The 13,214-nt window shown below is 21.4% G+C and overlaps 1 protein-coding gene and 1 long non-coding RNA gene across 4 annotated transcripts in view; one reads left to right on the top strand and one right to left on the bottom strand.

Annotated features, from left to right (window-relative positions):
- LOC122499891 overlaps window positions 1-13,214 on the bottom strand; it is a 44,145-nt gene that overhangs the window by 14,428 nt on the left and 16,503 nt on the right. The window lies entirely within an intron of this gene.
- On the top strand, window positions 2,251-3,184 carry LOC122499890. Of its 2 annotated transcripts, none has more exons than XM_043608467.1 (3): window positions 2,251-2,466; window positions 2,573-2,698; window positions 2,814-2,947. In XM_043608467.1, the coding sequence occupies exons 1-3, from the start codon at window positions 2,352-2,354 to the stop codon at window positions 2,846-2,848; spliced, it is 276 nt and encodes a 91-aa protein (XP_043464402.1). In that variant the 5' UTR covers window positions 2,251-2,351; the 3' UTR covers window positions 2,849-2,947. The 2 variants fall into 2 exon arrangements, with proteins under 2 accessions (XP_043464402.1, XP_043464401.1); XM_043608466.1 differs by lacking the exon at window positions 2,814-2,947 and adding an exon at window positions 3,024-3,184 and having other exon boundaries at window positions 2,252-2,466.

Here is a 13,214-nt window from a genome sequence, read left to right as displayed (position 1 = left end):
AATTAAAATTCTTCTTTATAAAACGTAAATTAATTATTATTAATAATTTCTGAAAAATTTCTTTCAACATTTTCAAATCCTTTTGTTTACAATTTAATTTTACGTGAAATTTCATCGATTATTCAGGTATTTGGAAATTCTTCAATCAAATATATATTAGAAAATAAAAACTTGAAATAACTTCAAAAAAATTCAATTCAACTTTTAAAAAAAAATTAAATCTATACACAATTTTAAGTTAAATGTATGAAAAATAAATTCAAAAATTCAAAGGATTATAATTTGAATCCTTTTCAAAACTCAATTATTATCTAAAGTTTTAACTGAAATTCATATTTGAATCAATTATAATTAGAAAATTTTACGACAATTCAATATTATTTAAATACAAAAAAAAATTGTTTGAAGAATTGAATGTTTTTTAAAATTCAACTCTCATTTAAAGAATTTTATCAACAAATTTTTAAATAGGTCATTAAAATTCTTTTGACGAATTTCAATAAAATTTTTAAGAATAATTTCATTTTTCGAAATTACATTAAAAATGTATTACAAATAATTGAATCACTGCAAAAAAAATTTCATTGAATTAAGAAAAGTTTTTGAAAATAATTGAAATTTTGTCAAGAATTTTATTAAAATTTTTTTAAATAATTGAAATATTGCCAAGAATTTTATTAAAATTTTTGAAAATAATTGAATTTTAGAGAAAAATTTTAATATTTATAAAAATAATTGAAATTTGGACTATAAATTTTTTTAAACTTTTGACCATAATTGAATTTCTGCTAAGAATTTTATTACTTTTGAAAATAATTGAATTCTTGAGACGAATTTTTTAATAATATTTCATTTAAAATACCTAATTATTTTTAATACAAAAATAAATAATTAATTGAATAATTGAATGTTTCTCAAAATTGAATTCTCATAAAGAATTTTATTAAAAAATTTTTAAATAATTGCATTATTTTGAGGAATTTTAATAAAATTTTAAGAATAATTACATTCTTCGAGGAATTCGATTAAAATTGTATCAAAAATAATTGAAATTCTGCAATGAGTTTTATCATCTATGAAAATAATAATTGAATCCCTGTAAAAAATTGTATTGCATATTTATAAAAATAATTGAATCTCTGTAAACATAAATTGAATATTTTTGAAAATAATAGAATTATTGCGAAGAAATTTATAAAAAAATTTTAAAATAATTCATTTCTTTTGGAAAATTTTATTAAAATAGTAGATATTGAAAATCATTGACTGGAGGAGAATTTTTGAAAAAAATTGAATTTGTTAAAAAGAATTTCATTAAAATTTTTGAAAATAATTGAATTTTGGAGAAAAATTTTAATATTTATAAGGATAATTGAAATTTTGACGATAAATTTTTTAAACTTTTGACCATAATTGAATTTCTGCGAAGAAATTTATTACTTTTGAAAATAATTGAATTTCTTTGATGAATTTTAATAAAATTTTTAATAATTATAGATTTTTCGAGAAATTCCATTAAAATTGTATTAAAAATAATTGAAATTTTGCGATGAGTTTTATTATTTATGAAAATAATTGTAAATCTATACATTTTTTTATTATTTATGAAAATAATTGAATCTCTGTAAAAAATTTGATTATTTATGAAAATAATTGAATTATTGCGAAGAAAAATTGTAAAGGCAACTCTTTTAAAATTGAATTAAGAAATTTGAATTAAGAAATTTGAATTAAGAAAATTGAATTAAAGAAAAATTAAATTTCAAGAATACCGCTTGTGAGAGAAAAAATTAATTTGCTTGAGAAGAATTTTATAAAACTTTCTAAATAATTGATTTCTTTCGACTTATTTTTATGCAAATTGTATAATTAAAATAATTGAATTCTTGAGAAATATTTCAAGTTTTTATTTTCTATAATATTTAATTGGAAAATTTACGAATAATTGAAATTTTATAAAATTGAATTGTAAACAAATAGATTGGAAAATTCTGAAAGGACTTTTTCAAAAAATTATTAAAAATAAATAATTGTAGTTAAAAATTGTGGAGAATAATAATAATAATAATAATAATAATAATAATAATAATAATAATAATAATAATAATAATAATAATAATAATAATGAGAACCTTGACAGCTATCAAAAAACATAAGATCGTGAAAAAACTATCAAGTAATAAAAATAATAGTTTGCAGCTGCAGTACAAATTTTTATGATTTTCGATAAAGAAAATTGTTCTGAAACTTATATTTCTAAACGCATTCACTAACATTACGCGGACGAAATTCAACGAGCTTAAATATATTCATTTTCCATACAATATAACATTAAAAATACAAATTTCAACATGAAACTTTCGATTTCTATTTTTTTAATGTTGTTATCTGTGTTAATCAATAATTGTCAATCATCACCTAATGGTCATAATTACAGACTATACGAAAGTAGATTAGAAGCCGAAGGTATGTTATTTTTCTTATTTACATAAATTTTATATTCAACTAGAATCTGCATAAAATTCAAAATAATATAAATATTTTAAATATAATTCCAAAAAAATTATTTCAGAGCACTGTATTAGTACAATATTCAAAACGAAAACAAGTTTAATTTTCAGAACTAAAGAGTTAGTTTTCGTTCACGCTTGTAAAGGGAATCCGGAAATTTATCATAAAAATTATAATAATGCGAAGAGTATGTATCGTTTTTATAAAAACTTAAATAATTAATAAATAAAGAAACAAAAATAGACAATTGTTTCTGAGTTGCTTATTTTTTTAATTCAAATTTACAAAAGTGTCGATTTCAGATGGCAGACTACAGGAAGTAAAAGTCAGTCAGTGACATTCACAAACCTTCATTTTTGCCCTAGGGTAAAAATGAACCCAATTTTTATACGGTCGGGCAAATATCAATGACTTTACGCCCTGTCGTCAGATATCTAAGAGCGCCATTTTTGTGCATATTGAATAAAAAAGTGAATAAATTGTAAAATTAAATTTCTTTTTTTAATTTACAGAAGATTGTGTCTCTAAATTTGATTATGGTCATCATTACTATTGCACATATGAGAAAACAATATTTTTCGATTAGATCTCGCTCTCTCTCTATCTTGAAAGAAAGAAAGAAAGAAAGAATAACTCTAAAAAAATGAAATAAATAAAATATTATTGTGTAGAATGATATTTTGAAATAAATTTTTGAAACTGCAGACTTCGCATTCGATAATTAATTTTAAAAAAGTAGCAAAAAGTCGTTTCATAAAAATAAACTATAAACTCGTTTTATAGACACTTTACAAAACTGACAAAAATTCCATTCCACATTTTATTTTCCTGACTTTTTTCTAATTTTCATCAACAATATTTACTTCTCTCTTATCCTGCAAATTAAATTAAATTCCTGCAACGAATTTTATTATTCATCAAAGAATTTAAATATTTATAAAAATAATTTAATTCAAGTGAAGAATTTTATAAAAATTTTAAAATGATTCATTTCTTTCTACTAATTTTATGCAAATCCTAATTTAAATAATTGAATTTCTAAGAAATTTTTAAATCACATTGAATTCTGTATCTAAAATTTTATGAAAATATTAGATATTCAAAATCGTTGAATTGCGAAAAGTTTTTACAAATAATTAAATTTTACAAAGAATTCTATTACAATTTTTTTGCAATAATACAATCTATGTGTGGTATTTTATTAAAATTTTTTTTAAATAATTGAATTTCTAAAAAGCATTTTATTATTTACGAAAATAATTGAATTCTTGCGAACGATTTTCTTAGAATTTTTAAAAATAATTGAATTTCCAAGAAAAAATTTATTACTTTTCAAAATAATTGGATTCTTGTGATGAATATTGCTATTTACAATATTGCGTAAATTTTTATTAAAATATTTTTAAAATAATTGAATTTCTGCGAAAAATTTTGTTATTTTTGAAAATAATTGAATTCTTCATAGAAATTTTATAAACATTGTTTGAAATTATTAATTTTTTTTTTTTGAAATGCAATAAATATTAGGAAAATTTTTATTTGAAATAATCAAATTATTGTGGAAAACTTTATTTATGAAAATAATTGAATTTTGCAAAGAATTTTATTAAAATGACTCAAAATAATTGAATTTTCAGAAAAAATTTTGTTATATTTGTAAATAATTGAAATTTCTCCTAAAGAAGTTAAAAAAACGTTTTTTTAAATAATTGACTTTTTCGAGAAATTGAAATGGAATTTTTATTAATTTTTAACATTTTTAGCAATTCCTGTAAAATTGTGTTAAAAATAATTGAAATCCTGCGATGAATTTTACTATTTATCAAAATAATTGAATAATTGCTAAGAATTTTATTTAAATTTTCAAAAATAATTGAATTTCTGAGAATAATTTTATTATTTATAAAAATAATTGAATTTCTGAGAAGAATTTTATTATCTATGAAAATAATTGAATTATTGCAAAAAATTTTATTAAAATGTTTCAAATGAATTGAATTTCTGTGAAAAATTTTGTTGTTTTTGTAAATAATTGAATTCTTCCAAAGAATTTTAAAAAAACATTTTTTTTAAATAATTGATTTTTTCGAGGAATTGAAATTAAATTTTTAAGAATAGTTACATTTTTTGAGCAATTCTTGTAAAATTGTGTTAAAAATAATTGAAATCCTGCGATGAATTTTATTATTTATAAAAATAATGGAATTTCTAAGAAGAATTTCAGTATTTATGAAAATAATTGAATTATTCCGTAAATTTTTATTAAAATGTTTAAAAATAATTGAATTTTTGCGAAAAATTTTGTTATTTTTGAAAATAATTGAATTCTTCATAAGAATTTTATAAACATTGTTTTAAACAATTAATTTTTTTCGAAATATAATAAATATTAGGAAAATTTTATTTGAAATAATTAAATCCTTGTGGAAAATTTTATTTCTTAAAATAATTGAATTTCGCCAAGAATTTTATTAAAATGACCATAATTACATTTTTACCAATTTCTGTAAAATTGTATTCAAAATAATTGAAATCCTGCGATGAATTTTATTATTTTTGAAAATAATTGAATAACTGCTAAGAATTTTATTAAAATTTTAAAAAATAATTGAATTTTTGAGAAGAAGTTTATTATTTATGAAAATATTTAAATAATTGCTGAGAATTTTATTAAAATTTTCAAAAATAATTGACATTGTGCGATGAATTTTATTATTTATGAAAATAATTGAATAATTGCTAAGAAGTTTATTCCAATTTTCAAAAATAATTGAATTTCTGAGAAGAATTTTATTATTTATGAAAGTAATTGAATTTTGGATGAATGTTTTCAATTTGTTTTTCAAATAATTGAATTCTTTTGACAAATTTGATGAAAATACCGAAAATACTTAGCAAATTTAAAGTAGTGGAAATTATCGAAAAAAAATACAGAAATTATTGCTTCAAAGAAATAAGATTCAATAGCTTTGGTGTTATTGGGCCAATAGTTTTTTTTCTCAGTGTATGAAAAATTGATAACTTCTGTCAAAAATGTTTCCTTCGTTCTACTTCAAGAAAATTTTATTCCTAAAACCCAATTGATCCAACTTTCAGTTAATTAACTTTAATTGAAATCAATTGTGGCTTAGGAAAGAAATTTTCTCGAGGTAGAATTAGAAGGGACCATTTTTTATAGAACTCGTTACCATGCAGGTAAAAAAGAAGAAGAAGAAGAAGAAAAAAGCATTTAGGATGATACAACAACACATTTTGTCGATAATAAAACATCCTTATCTGAAGACCTTGATCAAAAGTCAGAGTTGTCAAGGTAGAAAAGAGAGGTCGTCATTTGGTCCAGTCAGCATCGAATGGACATCCCTCGATGCGAGTGAATAAAGATAATCCCTTGTAATTCAATATCCTTTTACAAACTCTTTCTAACCTTTCGCTTTCTCAATTCTCATCGATGGTTGAAATTGAAAATCGTCTCTGCGTCGGTCGCGTCGTTCAGGACACCTGTCCCTGACGGTTATCCCACGTTAAGTGCATAACCTGTTTTGCGACGTAGGCACGAAACCAATTGGTTCGAGTACGTGGCCGGACTGGCCGGACTTTCCTGGCTGAATTCACATACGCAACATATTGCTATATGCGGTCACTTATACAAAGAGGAGATATATGTTCAACGAACACACGATGAATTAGGTCCTGTCCTACCGGGGGCGAAACACAAACGTGAACGCGAATGGCAAATGGCGGGTGACAAGGAATCGGCATCTGCGCTTAATTAATGCAACCAGCAACCACCATCGTTCGACGTTACCAGGAGAAGACACGAAAATGCCGAAACCAATTCCGGTACATCCGCCAAACGCCATCAGCGTTCAAAGGAAGGAATAATTTATTTATCGTCATTACAAACAAAAATTATTCCGTTTCCAATGAGTCGCACATCAGTGGAAATTAATCCATTTTCACCAAACAATTCTGTTGTATTTCTAAAACACAAAAGAAAAGAACAAGTTATATACAATTTTGTTACCAATAGTTTCAGTAAATTTTTCTCTGCTTTTGTTTACTAAACTGATCTAGAACAAATACATAAAAATTTCTGGTGTTCTAGTCCAAAATTTTTGTACACTTACGGAATAAACTTCTATGGAACCGTTTTACAATGTTGATGAAGATTTTTTTTCTTTGCAATTTTCAAAATCAAAATTTGGAGAAAAAAATCACTTTACACGTAATCCGCAGAAAGATTATGAATTAAGAATTACAAAATACAGAAATAATCGGCTTGATGTCATTAACAATTTAAATCTCGTTATCGAGAGGAAACAAATTCTAACGAAATTATATCTGTCAGCTGCCTGGAAATATTACATTGAATATCTACTTGAACGATTGCCAAATTATTGGTGCAATACGCTTGCAATAAATTCGAATTCCGTTTTTTCAAAACTATTCTTAATATTGGCTTTCCAATTTTAGCATCGCAGTTTATTTAATAGATATTCAGTGTTAGACTATATACCCTGAATGATGGACAAATTATGCAATATAATTGTCGAATACAATTTTCGAATACAAATGTAAAATATAATATTGTAACTCAAATATTTTAAAAAATTTCGTTTAAATTCTTAATTAATTAATTTCAATAAATTATGTTCAATTTATAAAAATATTTACAAAAATAGAAAATGTAATCAAATCCAAGAAAATGAATTAAAATTTTTAAAGTAAACGTAATTTTTTAAGTTTTAAATATAATTTCCAACGAAACTTTAATTTTATTTAAAATTTTTACAAAAATTTTGAAAATTAACAAATTATTTACAAGAAATTAATTTTAAAAAAAAAAATTAATTAAAATTATAAAAAAAACTTATTTTTAAAGTTTTCTATTTAACCAAACTTTAATTACTTTAAAATTTTTTAAAAATTCAATTAAAATTATTTTAGAAGTTTTTAATAAAATTCTGTTAAATATTCATTTATTTTCAATATAATTTTATGAAATCACAATTGAATAATACTTTTTCATTAAATTCTTCCCAAAAAAAATTGAATTATTTTTAAAAAATTGAATTAAAATTTAAAGCAAACCTATTTTTTTAAATTGCAAATAAATTTTTTGAAAGTTAGTTAATAGAGTTGTCGAATAATTAAATTCTTTTAAAGAAATTCTTTATGTTGTTTGAAAATAATGTAGTTTTAAAAATAATTTAAATTAAGTTTTTTTTTAAATAATTGAATTTCGCAAAGATTTTTTTTTTTAATATTCTATAAAGTAATAGTTTTTACTAACAGTTGGAATTAAAATTTTAAGTAGGTATTGAATTTTATTAAAATTTTTTTTTTTTAATAATTGAATTCTACCCAAAATTTTATTACAATTCTTGAAACTAACTAAAATTTTTCTAGATATTTTATAAAAATTGCACTAAAAATAACTGATTTTATGCGAAGAGATTTATTATTTATAAAAATAATTGAATTCTTATAAAACATGTCATCAAAACTTTTGAGAATTGAATTTAAAAAACAAAATAGGTATTATTACAATTTTTAAAAATAATTGAATTCTTATAAAACATGTCATCAAAACTTTTGAGAATTGAATTTAAAAAACAAAATAGGTATTATTACAATTTTTAAAAATAATTGAATCCGTCTGAGAAATGTTACTAAAATTATGTTGAAAATAATTGAATTTCCGCGAAGAATTTTACTATTTACAAAAATAATTTAATCCTTCCGAATCATATTATTATTATTATATGAAAGTACATTGGACCTGGGGTGAATTAAAATTCTTCAAAACATACGAATTTAAACATTTTTAAAATTGAGCAACTTATAAGAATATTATTATAAAACATGAAGATATGAATTTTATTTACAAAAATTATAATAAAATTTGTTTCAAGAATTCAATTATTTTCATAAATAATAAAATTCTTCATAGGGTTTCAATCATTTTTAATACAATTTGAAATAGATTTCTCAAAAAATGAAATTATCTTCAAAAATTTTTTGCAAGAATTAAATTACATTTCACAAAATAATGAAATTCTTCGCTGAAATTCAAAAATTTCAAAAATTTACTATTTTGTTAAAAGTTTTCAAAAGAATTTAGTTATTTAAATATAATGTTAAATATAATGAATTTAATTATTTAAAAAAAATTTGATAAAATTCGTTATAAGAATTCCATTATTTTCATAAATTATAAAATTTTTCTTAGGATTTAATTATTTTTAATAGGTACAATAATTTAAAATAAAATCCTAGAAAAAAGAAATTATTTTCTTAAATTTTTTGCAAGAATTTAATTACATTTCACGAATATACCTAATAAAATTCTTCGTTGAAATTCCAATATTTTCAAAATCTATTATTTTAATAAAAGTTCTCAAAAGAATTCAATAATTATTTTAAAAAATGTAATAAAATTCGTTGCAGGAATTAAATTATTTTCATAAATAATAAGATTCTTTACATTATTTCAATTATTTAAAAAAGAAATTGATAAAATTTGTTGCAAAAATTCAATTACTTTCATAAATTAATAAAATTCTTCACAGGATTTCAATTTTTTTAATACAATTTTAAGTAAATTCTTCGAAAAATGAAATTATCTTCAAAAATTTTATTAAAATTCTTCGAAAGAATTCCATTATCAATTAATTTTAAAAATGCATGCTATAATGCTTTTAATATATTCATTAATATTCATTTTTAAATCGATTTTTATTAGAAAATTCTACGAGAACTCAATTATTTAAATACAAAAATAAATAATTAACTGAATAAATAAATGTTTCTCTAAATTCGATAAAAGATGTATTAAAAATAATTGAAATTCTATGATGAGTTTTATTATTCATGAAAATAATTGAATTTCTAAAAAGAATGTTATTATCAAAATAATTGAATTATTAAGAAGAAATTTATAGAAAATTTGTAAATAGTTGAATTCCAGTTGAAATTTTTTTTTAAATAAATGAATTTTTTTGAAAAATTTTGTTAAATATAGTAGATATTGATAACCATTGAATTGAGGAAAATTTTTTGAAAATAATTGAAATTCGTAGAAAAATTTTATTATTTTTAAAAATAATTCAATTTTGACGAGAATTATTTAAATTTTTGAACATAATTAAATTTCTGCGAAGAATTTTATTACTTTTGAAAATAATTGAATTTCTGCAATCATTTGTAACTTCTCAAAAATTCAATTTTTTCCAGTACTTTAATAAAAATCTCTGACTTATCCCTGATTTCCCTGACCTTTTACTTTCCCTTTCGAATATAATTGTGGAATATGATTTTCGAATTTAGAATTGTCGAAAACAATTATTGCCGAATAAATTTGTCGGATAGAATATTCAAATATAATTTATAAATATAGCTACTGAATATAATTTTCGAATCTAATTGTGGAATATAATTTACGATTAGAATTATCGACTTGAGGAAAAATAATTGAATAATAATTGTGGAATACAATAATTGATAAATATAATTGTCGATTAAAAATGAAACCAATAGGAAAAATCCTCACTGATTCGCTGATATATAATTAAAAGAGAATAATTCCAGTTTCATCAGTTTATAAAATACGATATAAATTCCCCGCAGTAGAAAATGAATTCCATATTATTGAACCACAAACTAATAGCTGACTATATCAACAATGTTCAGCGGTGCCTTATCTGCGTCTCAACTCTTTTTTTCCTTCCTCTCAAGTATCATGTTTCGTGGTGCGTATACCTGTACGATTTCAAACAACTATCTCATGTTGATACGAGAGTCTGCGTATACGTGAAACGATACTGCATATAGGATGCGACATTATGGCGCCAGCATTTGACCACGACGACCGTTTCTCCTCGCAAATCGAATGCAATCCAGAAATTGCGTTGATTGAAAAACCGCACATATACTAAAAAAAAGAAAGAAAAGAAATATTAAAAATTCAAATAAAATTTATCGAAAAAAGAAGAAGAAAAAAAATCTCCCATCCTTTCCCTTTGGGTGCAAATGAGAGAATTCCTCACACGATTGATCGAAAAGTCTGCATGATCAATGAGACCTTGAAACAATTGGCACAAGGTAAACTGTATATACATATAAACGAAACAGGATAGAGCTGTGGATCGAAGCAAGTATATAGAGATATTAATGGAAAAGGCATAATCATTCAGTACTGTATCAAGTCATCGGGATCTATACACATTCAACTCACGTGTTGGACACAAGTACCGCAAATTAATATTCAATTGAAAATAAAACCAGTAGCAATAGAACCACCTGCTTTATCATGTTTAACATAATCGTTGTCACCTCAAAACAATTTTCCGCATATTTCACAAAAAAAAAAATTTAAAAACCCAAATTCAATTTATCGATTATCGCACCGAATTTATCTGGGATCCCTAAACATTTTAGGGCGTTTACTCCTCCCTCACAATTTTTGTAAGATTCATCACATTTTTTCTTCAATTTATTATTTTTGAATGCAATTTGAATTTTATCAGGGTTGCCAAAAAACATTAATTTCACTTTTTCCTGATTTCAAAACCAGGGTTGCCACAAAAAATAAATTTTCTTTTTCCCTGACTTTTCCCTGATTTCCAAACAAAATTCTGACTCTTTCCCTGACCAAAAAGAATATTCTGCTTCTCAAATTCAAACCTTTTTGAAATTTAATAACTTTTAAGAATATTATTATAAAACATGAAGATATCGAGCACTCCGAGTCTTCGACTCGTAGTGATTATTATCTTCATGTTTTATAATAATTTACATTTCTATAAATCTTTTCAAAAAAAAAAAAAAATTAAATTATTTACAAAAATTTTAATAAAATCCTTCGCAAGAATTCAATTATTTTTATAAGTCATTCATTTTTCACATAAATTCAATTATTTAGAAAAATATAACAAAATTCGTTATAAGAATTCAATTATTATCATAAATAATAAAAATTTTCTTAGGATTTCAATTATTTTTTTAAAACAATTTTAAATCAATTCCTCGAAAAATGTAGTTATTTTCAAACATTTTTTGCAAGAATTCAATTACATTTCACAAATAATGAAATTCTTCGCTGAAATTCAAATATTTTCAAAATCTACTAATTTAATAAAATTTCTCAAAAGAATTCAATTATTTTCATAAATAATAAAATTCTTCACAGAATTTCATTTATTTAACAAAATGTAATAAAAATTTTAAAAAAAAAATTCAATTATTTTCATAAATAATAAAATTCTTCATAGGATTTCAATAATTTAAAAGAAATGTAATAAATATCGTTGCAAGTATTCAATTCTTTTCCTAAATAATAAAATTCTTCACAGGATTTCAATTATTAGAAAAAAATGTAATAAAATTCTCCTCAGGATTTCAATTATTCTCATGAATAATAAAATTTTTCTCAGGATTTCAATATTATTTAAAAAAAATGTATTAAAATTCTTTGCAAGAATTCAATTGTTTTCTTAAATACAACATTTCTTCACAGGATTTCAATTATTTTTAAAAAATGTAATAATTTTTCGTTGCAAAACTTCGATTATTATATTTTCCTAAATAATAAAATTCTTCCCAGGATTTCAATTATTTTTAATAAAATTTTAAGTAAATTCTTTGAAAATTGTAATTAATTTAAAAAATTTTATTAAAATTCTTCGAAAGAAATAAATAAACAATTATTAATTATTTAAAATTTTTTATCCGAAATTTTATCTTAAATTCATTTTTAAAACAGTTTTTATTAGAAAATTCTTTAAGAATTCAATTATTTAAATGCAAAAATAAAAAAATTATTGAATAAATGAATTTTTTTCAAAATTAAATTCTCATAAAGAATTTTATCAACAAATTTTTAATTTATCGAATTTTTTCGACGAATTTTAATAAAATTTTCAAGATGAATTACTTTTTTGGAGGAATTCGGTTAAAATTGTATTAAAAATAATTGAAATTCTATATGAGTTTTATTATTCATGAAAATAATTTAATCTTGGTAAAAAATTTTATTATTTATGAAAATAATTGAATTATTCGCAAAAAAAATTTATAAAAAATTTGTAAATAGTTGAATTTCTGTAAAATGTTTATTATTTATAAAAAATAATTGGATTTTGGAGAAGAATTTTATTATTTTTAAAGATAATTGAAATTTTGACTAGAATTTTTTTTAATTTTTGAACAAAATTGAATTTTTGCAAACATTTGTAGCTTCTCTAAAATACAATTTTTTTTAGTATTTTTAACTAAAATTCTTCTATAAATCCATGATTTTTAGTAATTAATTAAATATAATATTAAAAAATAAAATAAAACTAATTATGAATCCTGCAAAATTAATTTTTTCCAGTACTTTAATAAAAATCCCTGCCTTTTCTCTGAATTTTTTGATTTCCCTGACCTGTGGCAACCCTAAAAACAGACCATTGACATTTTCTCAGAATTTAGAGAATTTTTTTAATTCATTCTAAAAATAATCCTATAAATACACAAAAAAAAGTTTGTAATACATTTATTTTTAAATATCCTCAATTGTAAAATTATTTCGAACATAAACAGTTTATTTTTAAACAAATATTTAATTATTATTAATTTTCCACGGGAATTAATATTTTTAAATATCTCCAATTTCAAATCCTTGGAAATTGAACAATTTATATAGAAATAGCGACTGTAAC

The sequence above is a fragment of the Leptopilina heterotoma genome, unplaced genomic scaffold (assembly GCF_015476425.1).
Source record: "Leptopilina heterotoma isolate Lh14 unplaced genomic scaffold, ASM1547642v1 Lhet_177, whole genome shotgun sequence".
NCBI lineage: Eukaryota > Metazoa > Arthropoda > Insecta > Hymenoptera > Figitidae > Leptopilina > Leptopilina heterotoma.
This window is presented reverse-complemented; position numbering and strand designations above follow the sequence as displayed.

Coding starts and splice junctions, on each gene's coding strand:
- LOC122499890 (XM_043608466.1), top strand. CDS start 2,352: ATGAAACTTTCGATTTCTATTTTTTTAATGTTGTTATCTGTGTTAATC. Junction 2,467..2,572: donor AAGTAGATTAGAAGCCGAAG/GTATGTTATTTT, acceptor AAATTATTTCAG/AGCACTGTATTAGTACAATA. Junction 2,699..3,023: donor AAATTATAATAATGCGAAGA/GTATGTATCGTT, acceptor TTTAATTTACAG/AAGATTGTGTCTCTAAATTT.